The sequence below is a fragment of the Neolamprologus multifasciatus genome, chromosome 14 (genome assembly GCF_963576455.1).
Source record: "Neolamprologus multifasciatus chromosome 14, fNeoMul1.2, whole genome shotgun sequence".
Lineage (NCBI taxonomy): Eukaryota > Metazoa > Chordata > Actinopteri > Cichliformes > Cichlidae > Neolamprologus > Neolamprologus multifasciatus.
This window is the reverse complement of record NC_140452.1, coordinates 39,485,981-39,511,200: the sequence shown is the minus strand read 5'-3', so window position 1 is coordinate 39,511,200 and position 25,220 is coordinate 39,485,981. Positions and strand designations below refer to the sequence as shown.

The following is a 25,220-nucleotide window of genomic DNA, read 5'->3' as shown; positions in this document are numbered from 1 at the left end:
TTTCCAGTGTGTAAATTCTCTCCTATAGTCTTAGCCCCTTACACACAAAACATGAGTGGCGCAAATGCAAGGAGAAATGAGTCACCACAGCACCGATCTACAATGAGCATGAACGTCAGTGTTTATTAAAAAAAATTCACACTGACGTGACGAGAATGTATGGATGCAATTTTTTATACACTAGATGTGTATAGTTAAATCACACCATCATTCATCTGAGAACTACAACTTTCATGCAGAGATGGATTTCCAGGTCACAGGCAGATGTGAGACTGTCAAAGATGGGCTGTTAGTGCACTCTGTATTACTGTTGGTTGTAGAAGTTGTATTATGAGGTAAAAAATAAGGTAACCATTCTGTCAGATTGATTGTCATCCAATGGGAATTTAATAATGGGAATTTAAAAAACAACAAAACAAAAAAAACATCAAATGTGATGTCATGTAATATTTTGTCTCCAATCCTGGCATTAGAAAGTGTTGGTGGTATGACTCACAGCTGTATAACTGCTAAAAAAAAAAAGCCCTTCCTATAATTTGAAGCATCTCCAGACCTCGAAGCTACTGATGATACTGAACAGATACCACGAGTGTGATGTGTTAAAATCTTATTTGACATCAGATTTTCCCAAATATTCTTTTCTAGAGCCACACTGCAGTCACTGAGATGATCCATTCTCCTTATGTAACTAGGCCTACTCTAAGATCAAAATGCAGCATCAAGTTTTCTCTCTTCTTTTTCTTTTGACCCTTCAATTTGTTAAAACTCAATGAGAAACTCATGAGATGTGGATCATACAGTCACTGATGCTGTTAAGGGACACATTTCTTTAGAGTTCAGTGTCAGAATTGCATTGAAACATCTCACGAGTAAGTCTGCTCACCACTCCTCACAAGTGAACTGTTGTTAAAGATATACTACAGAACTATGTCCACAGCCATCCGGTCAAAGAATCAGCTACTATACCTTTAACCAAACACAATCAGGAAACATCTGAAGGTCAGCTGTATTTGAGGAACATGGCAACGGGTTTCCATTATTTCCAGGTTTTAGTTTGACTTGTGTGAATGAAACTATTAAAAATATATATCCATAACCTCTGACACAAGTGGTTAACTTGCACTAATTTAAAAATGGTCATGGGTTTGTAAAGATGAAAAACCTCAAAATGCGGCATGTTTTATTTGATGTTATGCAAAATTCAATGTCTGTAGAGTATTAGCCGGAGTTTTGTTTTTAATGCAGTATGTGTGGAATTGTAAATACTTTGTGTACAATTTGAGATGGTATATTTACTATACTGTACATATGTGTGACATTGTATCATTTTGTTTTTGTAAAACAGTTAGTTTCTGTATAATAATAAACAAATTTAACTACTCCAGTGTTAGTAATAAAATGGTTTACTCTTCAAAATTATGAATTTGTGTGACATTTTTAGTAAATACATCTTAGCAACAATGTAAAATTAAGTTTCTAAAAGAAAGTGCTCGTAGGTCTGTTTCAGGTGAATATCTCATATCTTCATACTATCTTCTGCAGCATAGGTCCACCTACAAGGGTGGAGTCAAAGTTCCTACAAACATACACTAAATGATGTAGACAGTGGACTACAGGCAATCTATAAATGATATGAATTGTTGTTCAGATTTAACTGAGTTGTGACACCAAAATCTTTGGTATGAAACATATACCTTTTTTCTTTTGTGAATTACACTTGGTCATTATGAATAAAGATGCCGGAGAATATATATATTACTTATTTTATCTTCATCGTCAAAGTAATTCAGTTATGTTTTTCCATATATCCACTGGCACAGACAATAAGACGATATTATTAGCCAATCCGATCTATTTTTTATAAATTGTAAAAACAAAAAAAAAACAAAAAAAAAAAAACATCAATACAAAATCAGAGCATAATTTCGTTTCTGTTTCCAAATTTGTAATTAAATATTTTAATACTTCTGGTCTTCACTATATATTTGGTACCTGAAACAGATTACTAATTTATGCCTGTCTGCTATAAACCAGCATACAACTGATTTCTTGTGTTTGTGAAGTTACATTTCATTAATTGCAAAACCAAAAGTAAAATAAGTCAGTTGGTTAAAATATAAACTCGCATTCCAGTTTTAACCACAAAAGCTGGTTTGCTCTGAACCACATACAGTTTTAGAATGACCAGCATGGCTGTGTTTAGACTGTTGGAGGAAGCCAGAGCCAACGAGGCGCAAAGAGATCCAACGCCAAACTGCTGAGAAAGGCTCCAGCTGACCAGAGGCATCTACTACAAAGCAGGATTTTGGCTGGTCCAGGCAACTTCAGGGTTAACCCTGGGACGACCCACACCTCTGGAGCAATCATTTCTTAAGTCCTCAGATGAAGTAAGCCAGGTCAGCCAGCTATTGCTGTCCTCCTCCATCCTGTGTGATGATTGATGGGTCCATGTTGTTGTCCCCACTAGCTCTGTGGAGGTTATGGGGGTCCCCTCTCCTTGTGTTTCTTCACTCTGGTAATCAAGATGAGCTAGATCTTCTCATGCCTGTGGAGTTAGGTAGAGATTGGATGAGATTTCTTTAAATTATAGCAATTACGAGCTTCATGTGAAAATATTGAAATTTGCCAAAGCTGCCAGTTTCACACCCTTTAACAAAAACTCATAGTTTTTAACCTCTTAAGACCTGAACTCTTCCATGGCATGCATTTTTCATTTCTCTTTGATATTTGGGCATGTTGGGAACCAGAATGTAAAAACAAAGAATTACCAGATTTTTTTTTACCTGATTTTGATTTCTAAGAAAAATGAGAGCCACATATGAGGATATTTGTTTAAAATTTCAATAGAACAGAAGCAGTATAATGTCCTTGGTCTAAATAATCCAAAATGGGATGTCCACATATGTGGATGCCAGGTCCTAGGAGGTTAATGTAACCCAAGACCAACTGTTCCCACTAGGTGGCGCTTTGACCATTGTCAAATATGGCAGATGAAATGTGTTCAGGGTCAAAGCCTTATCACATATGAAAAATTTGGTCCAGACTGGACAATGCACGTGTGGGTGGCAGCATATTAAAATTCCATAGCGAATGATCAAAATTCGCTGTGGTGCCACGGCCACCCCCTTTGAAGAAAACTCAAAAACTCTGCAGTTTAATATGGCCCAGATCTGTAGTTTAGACTGACCAAATATGAAGTTGAGCCGATAAAATCCCCAGGAGTTTGCAAAAGTACAACAAAATTTGCAAAATCAAAAGTTTCAACCAAAAATATTGCAGTTTTATGAGTTTTTGAGCATGTTAAAAAGACCATTTTGGGGGAAAATAATAGTAATAATAAACGGAGCAATTACAATGGGGCCTATCTGACCTCACGTACATTATTTAATACAGGGTTTAAGTTTAAACTTCAAAATCACTTCATTACATTTTCTTCTTTTCTGTGTTATTCTTAAAATAGAAAATCAATTTCCCATTTCACATTTGAACATTCACTATGGATATAACTCAAGTTTCAGTTAAAGTAATTATACTTCAGTTAGATTTGACTCTAGCATGTTCTCACATGACCATTCATTTGAACATAAACATGGGAATATTTTCTTCACTTTCTCTTTAAAACTCTGGCCATTTCTCAATATGCGTATTTGTATGTACTTGAGTTGTGATACGTCATCAGTCGCAGTTTCGAAGGCAAAAAAAAGAAGATGTTTACTTTATAATAAACTTGTTAGTTATCTTAGCTAAATTTTATTTTCACAAATGCAAATACAGTAACAAAAAGCCTAATTTTAAACATTACTATAATGATGTTTTATGTTACATAGAATTGATTAGTGGATCACTTAACAAAAAGGCTATGAAAACTATTACTATTTGTAGTAATTACAAATTATTTGAATGTATGTAATTCTTTGTATTACACCCCCTGGCATATGTTAACTTTGTTCTGGTTGTTTACATGTTCTGTAAACTGTTTTTTAATAAAGTTTAATAATTTAAAAAAAAAAAAAAAAACCGTCATCAGTCGCACGACGCTCAAAATGCCCGGATGTGTTCTCGCTCCTCCCATTCTATCGAGCGTGCAGCCAAATATCCCAGAATGCATTTCGTCCAAAACTCAAATGGCGGAGGAGGGCGGGTAAAAAGTTTGAAATATTACTGTTTCTGTGACACAAAATAAACTTTTAAGAGATTTTCATGCGACGATGTAGGTGTGTAAATTACAAGGTCAAGGTTCACTAGAGCCAGCGAGCACACCTGACTCCGGACACATCATTGTTTTCCAAAAATGGCAGGAAATGAAGCCACGTCGTGCATATTAACTACAGTTATTGGTGCGACCCTTTTTGATACAGCTGACCTTACTTAGCAATTAAACCCGTGTGTTGTGTCTGACTACCGCTTTGTGGAGAGGCGGGTGCTTCTTTTGGTTTGGCAGGCTAGATGAAACAATGGCGTGTTGCTGCCATCTACTGTTCGCCACTTCCCAAGTTTTCTTCTAGATAAGCGAGCCAGCCACACGCTCAGTCTCAGGTCTTTATATTCTCTACAGGTTAGCACTGCATAAGTAATGTAACAGCTTTCCTTTTCAAAATATTGAAAACAGTTTCTCCAGTTGATCAAAGTCTCTTAACAGCTTTTTCCTTTGATGAACATGCATTACATCGACGTGTCTCTAGAGTCAGGTCAGGTCTGGTTTTGCTCCTTAAATGCTAAAAAACCTGCAGCTGAATCACTGTATATATGATGCAGTATCATGCCTTTGGTCCTCAACCCACCAGAGAGCCCATAAAACTGATCTGATATACACAAGCTTTTTTTAAAACTCTGTTTTCACGTATGTACACACTACAAGCCACTCTGCTACTTACATGACCTTTGACTCATCTGTATAAATTTGTAAATAGCCAATCCAAAGGTGTTCCATCCTAGAGTAGGTTATTTTTACGATATCTACTGAGTTCTTTTTCCTGTTCTTGTTGAGTATGGACCTAGAATCAGCCATGATGGTATACCTGACCAACAGACAGGAGAACACACATCCATGTCAACAAAGCCAATTTTTTCATGTCATGGATTTCAACTCCTCATTAAAGTTGATTTTGACTCTCTTTGCTGATCCCAAGAATTCCCAGTGCTAGCCCAGTTTTAACCAGAACTATTACATTTTGTCCTTTTCTTTTTATTAAATACTTCAGCCCAAGCCTATATTTTCTCATTTTCAAAGGCATTTCACACATTTCTATTAAAAGGACAATATTGGAGTGGTGCAAAAATATCCGGTGCACTCGTAGAGTTTTCGACTAAATTATATTGAGCTTCTTGATCAATTTGAACTGCTTGACTCTCTCAAGGTCCTTTCCATAGACTTGCAGATGTTTAGTTGGTCCCTTCCTTTTATGTCCAGTTATCATACACTTATTTTTATCAATAGATATTTTAAAGCCCCAATCATTAGCCGATGTAACCACATTCTTTAAAGCTTTCTGAATTTGAACCAATATTTCAGCCTGTATCGATGATGGCAGTGGTGTCGTCTTGTTGGCGGTTTATCAATGCTTTAATGAACCTCTTGGGAGATACAGGAGACCAGGAGGTAGCCCAAAAGTTTCTGTCTTACTGAACCTGTACAGGTCAAGAGGAGTGGTGTGCAGGTTTTCATATTCACACCACTCTTCCTGTCCTCCTATACAATTTATCAAATCCAACATGTGTTATCCAAATCAGTCCACTTGTTATAGTTAAACTGAAGAAACACTCCAACATTCCAGCTACTTCACTTGTTTCCTCTCTTTTATAGGTGTTAGCGTCTCTTTTACTTTATCCAGAGTTGCAGTCTTACACGCCTCCACGTCTTCAGCTTCTCCTGTATAAAATCACCATTTTGTCATCTGATGATTGAAAGAGGCAACTAACACACAATAAGTGGCCACACAAAGCTAGTTATTAACTCTCTAAGTTAACCCAGGGTGTCAAAATGTCAAATGTTTGTGAAAAATCATGCACAAACAGTTATACTGTGTCTTATTCATTGAGCTACCATCACTTGTTGTCAAAAAACAACAAAAATTTTTAAATGCAGAGAATGTACATTTCTTGTGCTTGACAAGTTGGTTGATATTCTGAATAGCAATTTATGCTGAACGGCTCTGCATTTTAAAAAGTGAACATTTGGCTGTCAAATTTTATTCTGTGACTCTTTTGAGTACTGTCCAGGAGGTTGGGTCACCACTCATTTTCTCAATACTTTTAGCGGGAAAATGGAAAATGGGTATAGTGATTTACTGAAACATGCAAATGTATATGTATGTACATTACATAAGGCAAAAACAGAGATTGTGCAATTCTAATGAGCTTGCAGGTCAGTATTAACATAACCCAAACCCAAAATTTATTTAAGCAGTCTGTTAGTAAAACTTATTTTAGTTTTGATATGTCATTCAGTTGACTGAAATTTGGAATTACAGAACTGAACTGGTTAAAGTGTCTCTTACTTTGCTGAATGATTTGCATTTTAGGACAAAAAGCATCTCCTGATTTTTTATATTCTTTGTTTGATTGGCTGTTTTTGTTCACTCAGCGTATAGTTGGTATCTATGACAGTTAAGAGATGTTCTCCCAATTTATAATCTTATACCACTGGAAAGCCTGTTTCTTTCTCCTTGACTGGTGCCACAATTGTAAGGTAAATGCATTTGTGGGTTGAGCATCAGCGTTGCAGATGTGGGTTGTATCCACAAAAACTTGCAAAGTGTTCTCTGCCAATGACAAATTACCTTACTATTTGTGAAAAGTTTGTTTCGTATTTTTTAGAAAAAGAAATAATCTTGTGATTAAAACCTGTGTTCAATGTGTTACTAAACATGTAAATAAACTTTACTAAACAATGAATAGAACACAAAATAATTATACTTAAACTTATGTCAAGTATAAATGTGTTTCAACAGGGTATATAACAAAAGCCTTTGCACTTGTTTTTACTGCACTACAAACTTAAAGTACACTATGTTAAAACAAACAAACAAACAAACAAAGAAAACCAAATGATTATATTCACAATAAAGTACTAATGCCTTAAAAGGAAATACTGCCCAGATAGTGAGGTACCAGAGAGGTTTGGACTCTGTGAGTGCTCAGTGTTTGGCTTACTTTGAAAAGCAGTGTTGTGAGACTGGTCAGGTGTGTCTGAGTAAGGGCAGTTGATTTGAGCACGACTCTCTCTCTTTCTCTCAGCTTGAATAACAGAGAGATCTGCATTTTTGATCATTAACTTTAATGCATAATGCCCAGGTAATGTTGTCTTTGATTGGAAAGGGATTTGGGACATTGTAAGGCTGGGTCAAAGCCTTGAGCTCTTTGTCTTGATCCTAGAACTGCTTCTGAGCAGCTTTGCTGTGTGTGTGTGTGGGGGGGCACATTGTCCTGTTGGATCTGTAAGGTTCTTGGTCTGCAACCATGTAAAGTGACATGAATAAATAAATAAATGCCATGACTCAAGGTTGTCCAGCAGAAAATTGTATTAAAAAGACATGCCCCAATTTAATTTTACTTATCACACAAGGTGCAAATCCTTCCGTTTGTAAAATTGTGCTATTTCTAACGTGACCTTTGCCTTAATGTGATGGCATTCATTTATATAGTAAAATTATATGAACGCGGTGCTTTGTCCCATCTGTACTCGGATGTTCTTTTTTTTCGTATTTTTTATAGTAAAAGTGACCAGGATGATGTGAAATCTACCTGTGAAACTGCATGAGCTTAACAGAAGAAACGTTTACCTTTACTGCATTCTCAGTTGACGCAAGACTCCAAGCGGCTTAAACTTTAGAGTATCGCGAGAATTGATCAGCTGTTATGTCTGCGTGTTTTTTTTCCTCTCTCTTTTTTTTTAGGACTGGTACTGGTCTGTCAAACACGTGGGGAGGAGAGTGTGACTTTCCACTAGCGTATGTTTCAAAAAGCTCACGTTGTTAGTGTTGCTATCATCGTTGCGGTACCGAGGACCCAAAAACATTGTAAGTAAAATAATTAGTCCGTGAAGGAAGTGGCACACTGAAAAAGAGACTGTTAGCTTTTAGTTTTCTATTTAATGCGTACATGGTTGCTTGATTCAGTTTCATTGACATTTATCTGAGTATATTTCAGGGAAAAAAACATTCACTGGCATTTCTACTGTTCTCTGTGGGTCGTCAAATGTTTATTGTGTCACCATGTGATCCCATGTCATTGAAAAACTAGCCTACAAAGCAACTCCTCCTAACTTGCCATTCAGAACAGCACATGTAGCTTCTGTTGTAGAAGTTAAATTTCCGCACTTGCTTCGTTTTGTTGAGCTGTGCACGTGCCAACGTAGGAGCATTGCTTCTCGGATAATAATAAATGCATTTTGGCCCACAGTTGGCAGTCATTGTCGCCAGGCCGGCTAGCAGGCTAGCATGAAGGTCTAAGGCCCATGCGGGGCATTGACAGTCTTTGGCTTCAAATGTCCTTTACCCCTGCATCGATTACAGATTCCCCCTCGTTGGTGCAGTTGGGTATAGTTAACGACTATGTATCACACAGCTTTATGTTGTGGCCCAGTACGTCTGCAATTCGGGGATATGAAACTCTGAAGTGGCTTTAATAATGTAGCCACCTACCAACATAGTCTAAAAATAATACAGTGGAGGGAACGTGCCATTAGCTTATATTTTTTCATGTTTAGCTAGCGTTAATTTTCATCAACACCAAAGCCACTGTGGTTGCTAGGTAGCTAACTTCATGCTTTGTATCCTGCACTGCGGCCTCCTTAAACAGCCATGCTGTATTTCGTGTTTGCATTAGGTCACAGCCATCTCTGCTACACGATTTCGTCCCAGACGGTGCCAAACTCCCTATATGCATTTGTTATATGGGATTTAACATATTACTGGCTGCAGGTTGTTCACTTTAGTACGGGGCACAACTTCGCTGTTGGATATTTTGTAGAATCTGAAAAAATTCGGCATTAAAAAGGACCTGTCAGCGTATCGTAAGTTAAAGTTGTTATAAATTGCTGCCTGCCTATGAGGGTCTAAGCATATAATTTTGCGCTTCTTTCGAAGGTTGTTTAGGTTTTAGTTGGCTAATGCAAAGAACTGTGAGGGATAACCTTATAAAGACAAAATGAATCGCTTGAGTCACAAGTGAAAGTGGTATTTTGGTATCACAACGAATTCATTTCTCCTTACCATATAGTCATGTAACGTTAAACTTCGAGAATTATCTATGAAGGTTCACATTGTGGCCTTTGTACTTCCTAGCTAGCTAATTGTGTTAGCCGGTGTGTGACGATGGAGTGAATGACCACACGCCACGCTTTTGTTTTGTTTTTATTATTATTTTTTATTTTTATTTTTTTTTTTTCTGGGACAGAAAGCATCACCACTATCATTATTGGGAACTACACAATGTCCTGCAGTTGTAGTATTAAGACATAGCTAGCTGAACGCTTTTAGCATTTATTGAGTCGTTGCTGAAAGACAGCTGGGGTGTTGAGGCGCACCTTCTGTACATCACTGGGGCTTTGGTCACATGTTAACTGGACTGGTATGTGTCTGTAGCAACTATCAACGCCACCTAAGTTTAAAGTTGTTCGTAGCAGCGTGGCTCCTGTAAGGTCTTGACTTTTGGCCACAGGGCATGCAATACTTGACAGCCTACCGTATTAATATCCCGATCTGTCTGTAATTCGCTTTGTAACTCACGTTTGTTTACATAAAATAATTTGGTTTTCATTTATGTAAAAACTGTCACGTTCATTGTTAATTTTTCTTAGTGATGACAGTGAGTCCAAAGGTTCATTTAACACGCATGATAATGATTAAAGGGATATTGGAAAATGTATGACATGAAGACTAAAGTTTAAACGCAAACAGGTGGGAATTAAGTGACACTAAACTTGTTGGCATGAAGGTCTTTTGAGGCTACATAATAATTTTACACCAGTCTGTCTGTGCTGGCATGACGTAAGGGTTATAACATGTAAAATAGTTTTATCATTCCTGTTTGAACAGCCAAGGTCACAGTAAGAGACGATTTTACAGTTTGTAGACAGTCTTGACTATAAGGCCAGGAAAGGAACCAATAAAGACTTGTCTGACTTGTAAGGACAGCTCTTCATTTGACAGCTTGTTGCTTCCATTGTGACCTTTATATGGTGAGTGTGTTGTCCTTGGATTTAACAGCAACACATAAAAGCTACACATAAAGCCTGGGAGCTTCATGTGTAGCATCTTTGCTGGTCCTTTCTGGACAGATCTTGAATGTTACTCCTGGGACCTGCTGGAACCGCTCGCCCAGTTTGGGAGTCACTGCTGTAAGTGCTCTGAATGCCACTGGGGCCACTGTTGCCTTTATCCTTCGCTTATTCTCTAGCTCCCCTCTGAGCCCTTGGCATTTCTCAAGCTTTACGTATTTCTTTTTCTTGATTTTTGCTTTCATTTGGTATAGCTACATGTACTACTATGGCTTTATTCCTCTGCTTGTCCACTAGTAATATATCTGGTTGGTTAGCCATCGCCAGTTTGTCTGTGTGTATCTAGAAATCCCACAGGATTTTAGCTTGGTCATTTTCAACCACCCTGAGGGGCATATTCCATTTTGATCTTGGGACTTCCAGGCCACACTCTGCACACATGTTCCTGTATACTGTGCCAGCCACCTTGTTACTGGGTTTCATGCAAGTTCCATGCATGTATCCAGGTAGCAGAGGTGGCTAACGTTTACTCCATTCCATTGTCTATATCCATAGGCAGTCTTGGTAATGATTTGACTGATTTGCTCTTTTAACCTGAAATTTAATAAAATAAAGGACCCCCTATTCCACCTTGTATAAGTAGGTAGGTGATGCTGAGGATTGCCACTTTATCAGCATTAGCTTTCTGGCCAAGCTGTGAATGCCATTAAGTTCTTTTTAAAAGGACAGAGTTGGTCAAAAACCCTGCATCCAAAACAAAGCTATCAACACTCGGAGCATTATCCCTTTCAGTTACATTGAACAAGGTATGAGAGTTCTGACTGAAATCTTTGCAGAAAGGGACACCTCGAAAACATGAAGTTTCCAAATATGTTACTTTGGACCTTTGACTGCTTCTTCAAGGTCAACTTTTCATTATGTCAACCTTTCATAAAATGCTTCATCTTTAAAACTATGCTTAAAATTCTACTTCTGTGTTTGTATTGGCAACATTTAGAAAATTATACTGGTAAATAGTGATTCTAAATATCACATAGTTTTGATCCAACACATTTGACCTCTGATCTCATTTTTATATTTCACATTTGCCTTTTTTTCTTCTTCTTCTTCTTCTTTTTTTTTTAAAGATTGACCCCAAAAATGCATTGTATTCAGGGGTGGAAATTGGCACCCACCACCGGGAAAATGCAGGTAAATTTATGAAGTGGCTTGTAAATTTGAGCAATAGACAAGCCACCATGGCAGGTTTAAATTTAAACAGAAAAAATGATGTTCAATTTGCACTCCTGACCTGTCTGGGGCAGCAATGCGCTTGGGTTGCTGGTAGTTTTTATTACCACTTTGCATCGGCAGCACATTTAAAAACCTTTGCCCATGCAGCAGTATATTAATGACTAACATCATATTGTGGTTGGATTCTCAGTTGTTCATCTGACTAAAGTTTGACCCGTTTACTGCATCCTGCCATGCGATTGCATTTGTCCCTAACCATTGGGAATGGTCATGTTAACTTTTATGGAGTGAAAAAAGTTAGCAGTCATCTTCCAGCTTCACTGTGTTTATATTATGTTAACCATAGCTGCGTACCTAGCAACCACGTAGCACATCATTGTATGCCAGGTAGTTGACTTCAGTAACACTACAAACCTCACTACTGTTTAGTTTTTTAACATAAATGACAGAAATAATAGTTTAATTTTTCAGAAATCCCTCAGTCAGAACATGGTATATAATCTTTAGATAGACACTAGCAAGCTAACTTACTGCTAACTTCAGACTCCATTAAACTTCATAAATTAAACTTAATTTTTACACCCGCTAGAGGAGCCACACTGATTATTTTATTAAAGATGAAAGAATTGAGACAGTTTGTAACTCTGTGATGCTGCAGTGTTTGAAGTGGAGTTTGACATTATTATCAGTTTCCGGGTCCAAACTTCAAGACCCAATGGAAAACCAGTGGATCCGAGTCAAGTTGTGGCGAGTTTACAAATCAATATCTATTATTGGGGATAGGAATCGAGAACTGGTTCTCAGTAGTCCAGTTCCATAGAATTGTTAGTCTGTTTTCCTGTCGATCCCGTTTATTGGTTCCATTTTTACTTGCACTACAATCAGCTGACTCAAGTTGGCCTGTCAGAGTAGGAAAACAGTGGTCTCCATTTCTACCTTTTCATGTTTCTACAGTAGAATCACTGTGATGATTGCTTTAAAGTCTTTTTGTGCCGGTTTTTAACTTTGCTTTGTGCTGTCGGCTTCATTTTCATACTTAAATGTTAGAGAAGGGTCATAAATGTGTGTTCATAACAGTGCTGGTGTAATTAGCCTAGCCTAGGTTTATACTGTTAACTGGTGCAATTTATTTGCTGGAATGTAATGTTGTTGATATGGTGGTCACTGTCAAAGCAAAGAAGATGAGATCCCAGTTAAGGAATCAATGAGTGATATAGATGAGAGAATCAGAATCTACCAGAATAAACTAAATTCTTAGCAATTCTCACCCATTCCTATTATCCATTACCTACTCCTTCAAAATTTCTGTGTAATCAAAGTCATGTTACCTGTTATTTTTTAAAATTATATTATTGCACACAAAATGTCTAAGAAGGAAAAAAAAATGTATTAAACTAAAACAAAATGCAACACTATTCCCTAAAAGTAAATAACACCCAGGTGGACGTTTCCACTCTTGGAGTGCTGCTTGAGGGTAAAACTGCTTCTATGTGTCTGGACAGTAACTGACAGAAGTTTGAAGATATTTAACAAGCCAATGTGCATAATAATGAATCTGGTACTTTGAAAAAATATACAAGCCTGGGCAGGGTTGGGAGTTTTTTTAGTATTCCAAGTAGGAATGGTTTCTTCCAAATTGTTTTATAAAGCATGTCTGGGAAGCCCTCTGGGCCTGGTCTTTGCCGTTTTGTAAAGATTTAAATGAAACCTCAGTAATGGGACAATAGAATTCCTCATTCACATTTAACAGTTGCAGTTCGGCACAGCATTTTCAAAAGACAAACAAACACAAAAAGCAAGAATTCCACTTGCACTGGAGGTTCACTTGAGTTATAATGGGCAGGGAAGAGGAACCAGATCAATCTTATTTACAAATTGAGATTGAGTGGCAGGTCCATGATGGAATGCAAGCATATAGCCAAATCTTGTTAATGTGATCATTTGAGAACAAGACGACATAGGATTTTGAAATTCATATTTGCTAGGAGGCTGCTCCAGTCTTTCTGTCATCTACAGCACAGACCGAGGGCACCATTAAAAATAGAACAAAATGCAATATTGTTGCAAATACGACAAGACCTCTGTCCATTTGTCAAATGAGGACTGAAGCAATCCTGGCTGCTGTGGAGCCAGAGGCAGGATATAACCGAGACGGGTAGTTTGTCACGAGCGAAATACTGGCAGAAAATGAGTACTCTTGTAAACCTGTGAGTTTAATGTTTTATAGCTCAACACTTGTCTTCTTTTCTAATGTGACAATTTATCACATCTGAGCTCTGAATAGGAAGGGGAGTCTAATCTGTTTCTCAGTAGTTAGTCAACGCTAATCGGCTCCACTTGCACTATACTCCACAGATTTCAGTTTATGCCACAGGAGGAAAATAATTATGTCATCTACAAGGAGCAGAAAGCTAAACTCACCTGCAAATGCCCTTTACATCCACTGCTTAGTTACATAATGCAATAATTGACTGCGTAGTTTACATCCAAAGCTGTCGGATGAAACTGTAACAGCTGTACAGGATAACAGAACAGCTGCAGTTATCCAGAGCTTGTTAAAACTATACTTCCTAAAGTTTATGCTGTCACTCTGAAGGGCTTGGTTTGGGTTTTTGTTTTGTTTTTAAGCATGACATCATTTGCATCTCTCTTTAGACCTCATAGCCATTTATTCATAGCTATAGTGTGGCTGTAGTACCAATAAAATTACTATAATAAACATACTAGACCTCCCCCGACAAAGACCTTGTACCCTTTTCTTCTCTTGGAACATCCAAGAGGTTATTTAGATGAATAGAAGTTGAACATCAAACAGGAATGTAATCGGTGAATCAAAATACATTTCAAGGTTGACATTAAATTTACCACTTGTGTTCAAGCAACTCTTAATGTCAGGAATTCTAGAATTTAATTTCTGACTAGAATTCCTTTCTAAATCAGCCTGTCGTCAAAAAGCATGGTTCTCACACATCCGTAAGAAGTTGCATTTAGCTTGAAATGTTCCTCATACAAATGTTTGTGTGCTGTTGTGGCTTTCAGGTGTAGCTGCTAGTGTCTTGAGGAAATGCCACTGAGGTTTCGCTCTGTTGTACCCTATACACTGCCCGGAGTACTCGCACTGATTGGATGTTGGTGGTACATCTCACGAAAGAGAGAGCGGCTCATCAACCATGACAGGACTGAGGGAACTCCAACCACTACAGACCTTAAAACATCTTCAGCCGATGGTAGCAATGGTTTGGTGGAGAAAGACACTGTATCCCCCACAAATGACACAGACAGCCCCATTCACAGACCTCCAAATGCCAGTAACCAGAGAACACAACATGAAAACATTTCACAGATCCATTTCCAGCACACTGAAGCGTCACTGGCACAAAGTTCTGAAAAGTTTTCATGTAATTCTGAGAGAATGAAAAAAGGAGTCCATAGGCCTCCACAGTCAGCACTGCCATCACTTGATAAAGATGACAGCTTACAGGTATCATCAAAAGACCGTAAAGACCCAGAGAGGAGCTTGTCACTTGCCTTGGGAACAGAGCTCAACCTAGTGAAAGATCCAGTATCTGATCTAGAAAGAGCCACATTTTCCTATCAGTCTACCAAAGTCACCAGCTCCTTTCCCACAACATCGCTGCTTTCTGGTGCAGAGAGACCAGACCCGGAGGGGGAAGTTGCAAAGAACCACAGCACTAATAATACACAAGATGAAATGATTGGCTGGGATGAGCATGCATCCAATGTAGAGAGGGTGGACCCATCAGAAGCAGACTCTCTGAATACACCTCCACCAGTGCAGGATTTTCACCAACACATTCTGTCCAGCACACCCACTGACCCAGTCCTGGCCTCTACATCCCTAAGTATTGTCCAGAACACAACAGCAGTAACACCAGAGGACATATTGGTACACGGTAGCCCTGGAGAGGAGCATGATCTTGAGGATCTTGCTGCTCGACTTATAACTAAGGTCATCTCAGCTGCCACCCAGGAAGTCCTTAGTGTCACAAGTTGCCAGGTTGTGGACAAAAGTCTGCCTAACTGCAGTAGTGGTGGACTATACCCAGAGCTCGAGCCAATCATAGCAACACAGAAACACCATCATCTCTCGACAAGCCCTTCTCAGGTAGGCTGTGATTGTAGAGAGGCAACAGAAAAAGAAGCGCAAGCAGTGCCTAATGGCTGCTCCTCGTCTCCAGTATGGAAATCTGTTGATGTCAGTCACATAAATCATCAGAAAAATGCTGTTCACAGCAGCCACTGGTCAACACAGCTGCCCCAAGAAGCACAAACCTCACCTGTGTTGAACATTAAACTAAAAGGTGACGAGGCTGCTCCGCTGGCCGAGGACTCGGCCTGCAGCACCTGCCACTCTGAGGATGGCATTAGCAGCGAGGATCTTCAAAGCAGCATGTTTGACAACCAAAGTGATGTGATCCAGCTTACAGACCTCTCCGCAGGAGAAGCGGCACAGGGCCAGGTGCAGGCTGAGAGTTTGACAGAGGGCTTAGTTTTGTCTGCAACTGAAGAAGACTCTTTGGATGCAGCGTGTGAGATAAAGGGGCTAAATGCAGTAGGTGTAAGGAATGGAGCTCATGGGACATGTGAAGTAGAGACGGATCAATCTGGAGGTGAGATTCTCTCTAACTGACTTTGGTATGTTTCTCATGATAGCTATTTTATTTTTTATTTGAAGAATGATAACAGTGAGTTAAGAAATGTGGTGTACATCAGCAGATGAAGTATTAGTAGTAATTTGTTACACAAACTCATAACTCGGAACACACAGAGGCTCATTTGGCCTTTTTTTTGCAGTGTATTCCCGGTTATTGAGCAGTGGGTCAAAAAGTCCCCAAGAATGTGATGCCTGTTAACAAACATGTAAATTAGGACAGTGACAAGATCAAAACTGATGATGCCGGGAATCTGAAAATTCAGATGCTGTCATGCTGAGATTGATTGTTTCCATTGCCAGGTTCTGATGTAAACAGTATGGACTCTGTGGATAGCGGATGCACTATGGGTGCCCTAGAGAGTAAGGGCAACCATGCTGCCTCAAGCACTGGGCTGATCATCTGGGAGATTGAGGTACCAAAGGTGAGTAAAGACAATTCATGTGAAATACAAAACCATATATTTTGTCCATGATTTCAACGCTGTACACCTCACACTACTCAATTAAAATGTTAATGTTAATGTCAGTATTGTATGCAGGCTATCATGATTCTACAACTAGGCAAATTTACTTTTCATAATTGTAATGCATTCATAAGAAAACAACTTAAATATGACCCTGATTAGTGGATTTTGCAAGACATGCTTGTTTGGTTAATTGGGCACATGTGAGGTAGATGACTTTTTATTGCATATAGAATAAAATCCTGTCTGAATGAGTGGCCTGTAAGACAAGTACCGTGTAAATGCCTGTCCATATTGGCGATTCTTCTCATCAGCATCAGGAATATTTTGAAATATTTTATTAAAAAATATAATATAAATGTAAAGAAATAAAAATACTTTTGTTTTGAAGTAGAAGTATAGCAAGCTTTTGACATAACTGTGACACTTGGAGTTGGTGGTTCGCTCCTGTATTGAAGATGTAATGAAAGAATAGCTGTAAAAATCAGGTTCACTGGACGAACACCAAATTTGACCAATGCCTATCTACTTTGAGGTACTGTAATTTTATGAAGGTAAACTTTTACATGGCTTCATTGGGTATAGTAAAATTACTGTACAAAAAATTGCTTATTATGGAATTACCAGTAACTGAAACAAATGTTCCCAACAACTGGCAGCCAACTGTTGAATAGAATGTTGGACCACTCAGGACCGTAAGTAAAGGGGAAAAAACTTTTTTTAATGGTTACAATCACATTAGAATTCTGAATATCCTCTGACATTAACATTAGCAAACAAACTGGGCTTCAAACCCACTAGCATGCTAGTGGGTTTGATTAAATGTTCATTTAAACGGTTTAAAGGAACTGTCCTGTTTACTCAGTATTGTCTGTTCTACCTGTCCTCTTGTACCAGCATCTTGTAGGGAGGCTTATTGGAAAGCAAGGTCGATATGTGAGTTTCCTAAAGCAGAACTCTGGAGCAAAGATCTACATTTCTACCTTGCCTTATACACAGGAGTTCCAGATTTGTCACATAGAAGGTGAGTACTGAGGAGTTTGTCCCCACATCTTTCCATCTTCTTTAGAGATTTGTGAACAAATGTGATTTTGACCATAGGAGAAAAGCACAAGCGTTTTAAACTCCTGTTTCTTTCTTGTTCGTTTGGACTAGTGGTAAAATTTGACCTTGCTTGATCTTTTTCTAGGGACACAGCAGCAGGTTGACAAAGCCCTGTCGTTGATTGGGAAGAAATTTAAAGACCTGGACCTCAACAATCTATATGCTGCACCACCACCTCCACTTACATTACCATCTCTTCCCATGACTTCATGGGTGAGGAAAAATTCTTGTGTTAATGATACTTTTCTTTTTTACCCCTCCACTGTAAGGCGGATGGGATATTGTCACTCCGTCGAGCAAGCATGTGGAAAAGACACCCAAGTTTGTGAATGCGATGACTCGATAACGAGGCGATGTAGGAGCTTCGAACTGATACCACAGGTGTATCTACTAAAAGTCTTGTATAAATTTGAATCTCAGTGACCCTGACCTCAAGGCTTAAGGTCAAACTCTGAAACTCTTGTGAATGTGAAACCTCGAACAAGGCAACATAGGATTTTGACACTGATACCATAGGCATGTCTACCAGGAAGCTGAGGGGTACCAGTTATTAACATTAATAAGAATATTTTGATTCAGATGTATTACAAGGACTAGAATCATACTTATTCTTTATCATACATTTTTCCTAGCGTTAAAGTAGTAAAGCTAAAGTGTTTTAAGTCCTTAGAGAGTGATGAATTATTTGGGTATGCTGATGTAAAATATAAATGAGACTGGATTAATGTATTTTAAGGTTTGAGAGAGTTGTTTGTAGTTTTATGCATGACCAACATTTGTTTGATATTTGTCTTCTCAGCTTCTCCTTCCAAGTGGAGTCACAGTTGAAGTGATAGTGGTGAACATCGTGTCAGCTGGTCACGTCTTTGTCCAGCAACACACCCACCCCACGTACCATGCCTTGCGAAGCCTTGACCAGCAGATGTTCCTTTGCTACTCACAGCCAGGCACCCCTGCCTTGCCCTCACCTGCTGAAAGTAAGCTTAGTTGCTTAGTTGTACTGTGGATACTGCTAAATGTGTAAAGTTTTAGTAAACATGCGCAACTATAGGTTGTTTTAATGAAACTTTGACATTTAATTTATGGTTAATTTAAAATAATCTTCACTGCATCAGTGAAGCTGTAGTTCACTTAGCTCAGCTTTTTTTTTTTTCTAGTTAAGCAAGTTTTGTTTAGTTTTTTTAAATTGCAAATGCATTTTTAGTAAACTAACAAGGTCCCTGTGCTTTTGTTTCTTCTTTTTCTACATGAAAGTAACCCAGTTTGATACATGGCTGAAATAAGCTAATTGTCACATGCAGTTGATGAACAACAAGCTAATTTGGTAAAGGTCATTCAGCTACTTTTAGCTTTTATTCTGTTTTTTGTCTCTTTTCTGTAATCCAGTTGGTGTGATCTGTGCAGCTCCTGCAGTTGAAGGAGCCTGGTGGAGAGCTCAGGTCATCACCTTCTACAAAGAATCGAACGAAGTGGAGATCAGATACGTTGACTATGGAGGCTATGACAGAGTTAAGATTGACTCACTACGGCAAATAAGGTTATTATAAGAGATCTCACTGTATTAAAACTTGTATTCTAAGATGGCGTCATTTAGAGTGTTTGCTTTATAAAACATGCCTCACTAACACAAGCACTTTTTTCCTGTGCTTAAGTGCTTTCTATCTAACATTCGCACACGCGACTCAAGAGCAACTTGGTAGATATTACGCATGCAGACTGGAACAGCCAGTAGATTTCCTCCCATCCCCAAACAAAGCATTTGCTGATCAGACAGTTTAGTTGTTGTGTGATTCTGGTATTTGTAATACCTTTTTATTTGATTCAGAATTAAGTAGTGAAGCGTTAATGCCAAAGTCAGCGAGAAACTAACTAATCTCTTGCAAGGTAAAGTTGCTGCAGAAAGTTATCCCAACATGCAGACTAGAGAAGCTGGGAATCAAAATGCCAACGTTCTGATTAGTAGATGACCCACTCTCCCACATCAAAACTTTCTGCTGTGGGGCACACTCAGTTCTTGAACTTTCTAATGCCCTAACCTGAAATTAAGGAGTTTTTGAAAGGTAAGGTTAGCCCATTGGGTATTAGTTGTATGTATATATCCACATTTATAATGGCAAATAAATAAAGGTGCACAAAAGATTATGGTTGTTGATGTTGCAGAGTTTATCCACCAGAGGGTTTTCTACTTCTGTTGGCAACAGGTTGTAAGGCCTGAGTTAGACTTCTGAAGTAAAACTTTGTAGAGCCTGAGTGAATCTACATAAATGGACAACACTACTCAGTGCTGCATTATTTGCTAATTACCTTGTGGTTGTGTCCCAGTGTTTTATGTGTATTTATGGATTTTGGTCATAGAGAAGCCCAGACTTCCTTCACCCCGACCTCCTCTTCTAGCTTGTATTGTCAGACACAGATGTTCCCAAGCCAGCTAAGGGATGTTATCTCTCCAGTGAGTATTGGGTCTGCCCCAGGAAATCCTCCCAGTAGAACATACCCAGAATACCCACCTAGGAGGTATCCAGCAGGCATGCTAGTCAGATGCCTGAACCACCTCAACTGGCTCATTTCAGTGTCCTTTCAGCAGCTCTACTTTCCCCTCTTGAATGAAAGAGTTCCTCACTCGATCTCCAAGGGAGAGCCCGGTCACTCGTTAAAGGAAATGTTCCCCTCTCCTTGCAAGTGTCAGCAAGACCCATAGATACTTGAAATCCTCCACCAAGTGATAGTAACTCATCCCTGGCCCGTATGGGGCACTTTTCCAGTCTTTGCCCTTTTCCGCCTGTGAGCCATGGTTTAGGGCTTGGAGGTGATGTGAAGCCAACAGAAGCACATTATGTGCAAAACATGAAGATGAAATCCTCCGGCCTTGAGAGCTTTTTGCCATTGAAACCCCGAGGGATGCAGTCAAATGCCATTTCCAGGTCAAAGAAACTCATGTAGACTGGGTGGGCAAACGCCTATGCACCCTTGAATGTCGTTGAGAGGATACAGACCTGTTTTCAGTGCAGGGACACTGGACCCTAATTTGTGTTGCATATGGGTTATCTGAATCACTTTGTCTGACCCTCCACTCAGGACTAATTTGCCATGGGAAACAGTAACAGGGGGCAACTTGCCCCTGACAGCATAGCTTCTGGGATCACTAGAACACAAACCCCTCCACCATGATAAAGTGGTGGTTCATGGAGCGGCTTATGGAGACATTAATTTATTATTCGTAATATTTGGGGGTGGCCACTAGGCCATCTGGTCAAGGTTGGTGGTCCAGTTTGCATGCCAAATAGTTTTGGGCAAGATGCTAATCCCAAGTTGCTCTCTGATGCATCCGTCAGAATATGAAAGCGTGTGAATGTTGGATAGAAAGCACTAAAAGCTTAGAAAGAAAAAAAGTGCTTGTGTGACTGGGTGAATGAGGCAAGTTGTGTAAAGTGCTTTTAGTGCTCAGAGTAGAAAAGCAACATACAAGAACTCTCATTGATATAATTCAAAAACTGAAAGTAACCAGAAATGCATAATAAGCTTCAGGGGTATGGAGCAGATTGGTCAGCAGCATTGAGGCAATTTGTAGTTAAGAAATGCACATCAGGCTGCATAATAGGTTGCGGTGTAGGATTTAAGAGCGGGTTGTGGTTACAATGTAGCTAAAGCATGGATTTCTTACTGAAGCATAAATGCTCAGTAACACAACTGATATGACCAAAGTTGAGCAGAGCATAACTGAATAATACATGACGTGCGTGTGTGCGACGGAGTGAGAAAAATCTGCCAAACCTAATGTTTGTCTTCCGAATCAGTCAGTCTGTAGTTAGACTGTTTGCTGTGGTTGGATATACAAGGAGTTCCTACAAATGTCTCTAGCTGTTTGAGTAAAGGTCTGCTAGTGGGGAAAAATCTTTTTAGGCAAATTCAAGAAGATTATCAGCAGAATTTGTTTTGTGTTGTAGTTGACAAAATAAGTATATTGAGAATAATTTTATAAGTTAGACAGTCAGTGTAGCTAGTGTTAAAGGTCACGTTATCATTTAGTACAGTCGAAGAAAATATATTTATTAAACTGCAAAGTGTATATACACTCGTCCAAGTCTGCTCATTGTTATTTTCCAGGTCTGACTTTGTGACACTACCATTTCAAGGTGCTGAAGTATTACTCGACAACATCGCACCACTACCAGGTACAGTTTGGAAAAGTCTTTGGGGAGATAGTGGTGTACCTACCTAATGTCAGTGGCAGTTTGTTAAAACAAAGTATAAACTTTGCCTTATGAAACCTGCAGATACTCTTTTGCTGGAAGGATACCTGCAGTGTTGTTCTGAAATGTGTTTAAATTGTCTGTGATCAGGAGAGGATCGTTTTTCAGCTGAGGCCACATCAGAGCTGGAGGAAATGACCAGAGGAGCCCCATTGCTTGCGCAGGTGAGACCACCATTCTCAGTGACTTTTTGCAATGTAGAAAAGTTGGGCATTACTAAGTTGCGTGTTTTTGTTTTGTTTTTTTGCTGTAGGTCTCCAGCTATGATAACAACACAGGCCTCCCGCTGGTCCACCTGTGGAACATGGTTGGAGATGAGGTATGACATAAGTCTTGGATCCTTGCCACTGTTTTCATGTTACCTCTGTACCTCTAATATCTTAATTAATGATTCTAATCCTATTCCTTTAAGACGTAAGTCACTGATCATTTTGTTTCTTCCCCTCTTTCCCCAGCATAGTCTGGGATAGTCAAATATGCACTGCTATGATGCCACTTTTTTTTAAAATGAAAACTTGATTTAAAGTTAAATTAAATGTAAAGTTGTTTTTTAATTGTTTTTGTTTTTAAATTGGTGACAATGATGCTTATTTAATTGATGCCCAAAACCTCAGGCAGCAAGCACAAGTATCTTTTTTTTTCTTTTTTTTTTTCTTTCATGTATTTGATTTTTTTTGAGTTGTTCCCAGCTAGAAAGACCCCAGAGATTAAAGACTGGGATCTCTTTAAATGACTGGTCTCAAACACTTTCTTTAAATCATCCGATAATCCATCAGAACACTGACAACGTAGAAGAGAGAGAGAGAGAGATGATTACTGATATTACACAATATACACACATAAATGCATAAGGCATCTTGAATTGGTTTTACCTGTAGTGATTCACTGACTGTTGGTCTTCTTTTTGCAGGTTATATCTGTGAACCGTACACTGGCAGAGAGAGGCCTGGGTGTTTGGGTGGATGGATTTTGAACTTGCATGGTCTCTCAACTTCATCAAACAGTTCACTTGATCTAAAAAAACTAAAACAAAAATTCCCTCTCACGCTATTGCCCCTTCTCCTCTTTCCCCTCCTTTAAAAAGAAATACATTGTTTGCAGGTATCACGGACATGATGAACAAGAACATAACGCTACTTTAATATGACAGCCTTCCATTTTTGTTCTTGTGTTAAAATAGGAGAAAGGAATTTGTCTTTTAAAAAAAAACAAAACCTTTTGCACACTGACAGTGGGTCGAGTGTGAAAGGACAGGTACCTGCATCAGTCTAATGTAGTCATCTGTAGGTTAGTGCATTTCAAAGCTGCCTGGCTTGCCTGGAGTGAAAGTGGGGGACACAAAAGCTTACAGCACTGCAAAGTGTAGAGATGGTCAGACGGTGTTCCCTGTGGGAGCACTGAGCTAATCTACCCGGCCCTGCGGCCTCAGAGCTCGGACTTCTCTCTGGTCTCCTTTAGCAAGGACAGAGGAACTACCTTGTTGCTTTTTGCTTTGTTTTTCTCCATGAAACTGATTTGCAATACCAAATAATTATCATAAATGACCTACCATACAAAATGCGGTTGAATGATTGCTCTACATGTTGGCAGGATTTTTTTTTTGTTTGTGTGTGTGTGTGTGTGTGTGTGTGGGGTGGGGGGGTGTCCAGGTCCAGATTTTTCATCTGAGGAAGCAGATCGTTACTTTGGGGCAATGCAAGTTCCTCAACGGGAGATGTTCAGTTTGGCTGACAAAACTACAGATTGATTTTTGAGGTGCTGTTTAAAAAACAAACAAATGAAATAAAAAATCAGTCTATTTAGTCTCCCCCATTCCTGAAGGTTGATTATTTTATACACAAAAGGTGAAATAAACCATATGCAAGCTTGTGATTGAATGTACTGTATTTTCAAAACTAATTACCAAATGGTTAAAAATCAGACTTAACAACTAAATTCAGTTAGTGTCATGAGTTTCCATTTACGCTGGAGACTTTCTGCCTGTTGTGACACAGAGGGATTTCTTCTACACTTGGAAAACCCGGTTGATTTGACAGAATCCCAAACTTCAGTACTTCTAGTCAGACATGTTGAGGGATTTCTTCAGCTTCACTGAGCCATAATAAGCAGGCTCAACAACTGGCTTTGTTAACTAAATATACTCATGCGAACAAGTTGAGTTCTAATTTACAAATTACATGATCGCAGCTGTGAATGGAGTACCTAATGTGACAGACTGAAACTGACCTGATGTGTCAGGAGCTATGTTTGGAGGAATATATATATGATTTAAATCCAGAAGGTGTTATAACACAGAAGAACATGTTTATGTATTTAAAGTTGCCTGTACATGTAAAAACTCCTACATGTCTTTCATTTTGGTTGGCTTTAACCATTTAATATATATTAACTGACAGTCTTTTGGTTTTTGTATAACTGCCAAGATGTATTCTAGATTGTGGGAGTCTGTATGTGTGTACATATTTATATATATATATATAAAAATGGAAGACTGTACTGGAACAAAGAAAAGGGATGAAATTTTACTTATTAAATATAAAATGACACTTTAAGGCAACATTGGGTTTATTTACTGCCACTTATCCTTACAAGATAGCCTTGATGTTCTGACCTGCACTAATAAAGTTCAGTATCATGGGGAAAAAAACTTGACTTGGGCTCCAGAAAGATTTTGATCTGATCCTCTGAAGTAGCCATGTATTTATTAGCGGTTCACCATGATGGTGTGCTTCTGTTAATACTGGGCTAGTTTTTTATGGGGGGGGAGGGGACAAAACCTGTTGTCTTTAACAGTAAGAGCTTGGAGTCTTTAAAGGGAACTGATATTAGCCTACTGCATAAGAATTTATTTATTTAAGCTAGCTGACATGACGTAAGCCTGAGCATCTTTCATAAAGAGGCTTCAGAAGAGGAGCAACGCTTATTGTGGCAAGCTGGCTTGAATCACAAATAAGGATCAAATGTTCATATACTAAAACCAGACTTGCAGAGATGCTGAGCACAGGTCATAGCTCACCACTGAAGAGAACACAGGACAAAAATGTACTGCAGAGCGGATGGAAAGAAACTATAAAATGAAGAGATTATTTCAACCCATTTAAAAACTGAAGATGTGGTTTAACTGATCGATGGAGCAAGGCAACCATGCAAGAGCACTCTTCTGTCATTTGTCGAGCTCTACAGCGAATCAGTCTAATCACATACAACTGCTGGTTTTTGGTTCAGTCTGTATTTAAATGGTGACATGATGAATCTACAGATTTTATTTATCAAAT

The 25,220-nt window shown here is 38.8% G+C and overlaps 1 protein-coding gene across 2 annotated transcripts; it reads left to right on the top strand.

Moving 5' to 3' along the window:
• The first annotated feature begins 7,866 nt into the window (after positions 1–7,866).
• On the top strand, positions 7,867–23,159 carry akap1b (A kinase (PRKA) anchor protein 1b). 2 transcript variants are annotated; one of them, XM_085130762.1, is made up of 11 exons: positions 7,867–8,018; positions 14,492–16,083; positions 16,428–16,549; positions 17,489–17,615; positions 17,781–17,908; positions 18,495–18,672; positions 19,082–19,232; positions 21,800–21,867; positions 22,036–22,109; positions 22,199–22,264; positions 22,856–23,159. In XM_085130762.1, exons 2-11 carry the CDS (start codon positions 14,517–14,519, stop codon positions 22,916–22,918), a joined length of 2,544 nt encoding a protein of 847 aa, XP_084986888.1. In that variant the 5' UTR covers positions 7,867–8,018; positions 14,492–14,516; the 3' UTR covers positions 22,919–23,159. The 2 variants fall into 2 exon arrangements, with proteins under 2 accessions (XP_084986888.1, XP_084986889.1); XM_085130763.1 differs by lacking the exon at positions 7,867–8,018 and adding an exon at positions 8,030–9,013.
• Positions 23,160–25,220: the final 2,061 nt, after the last annotated feature.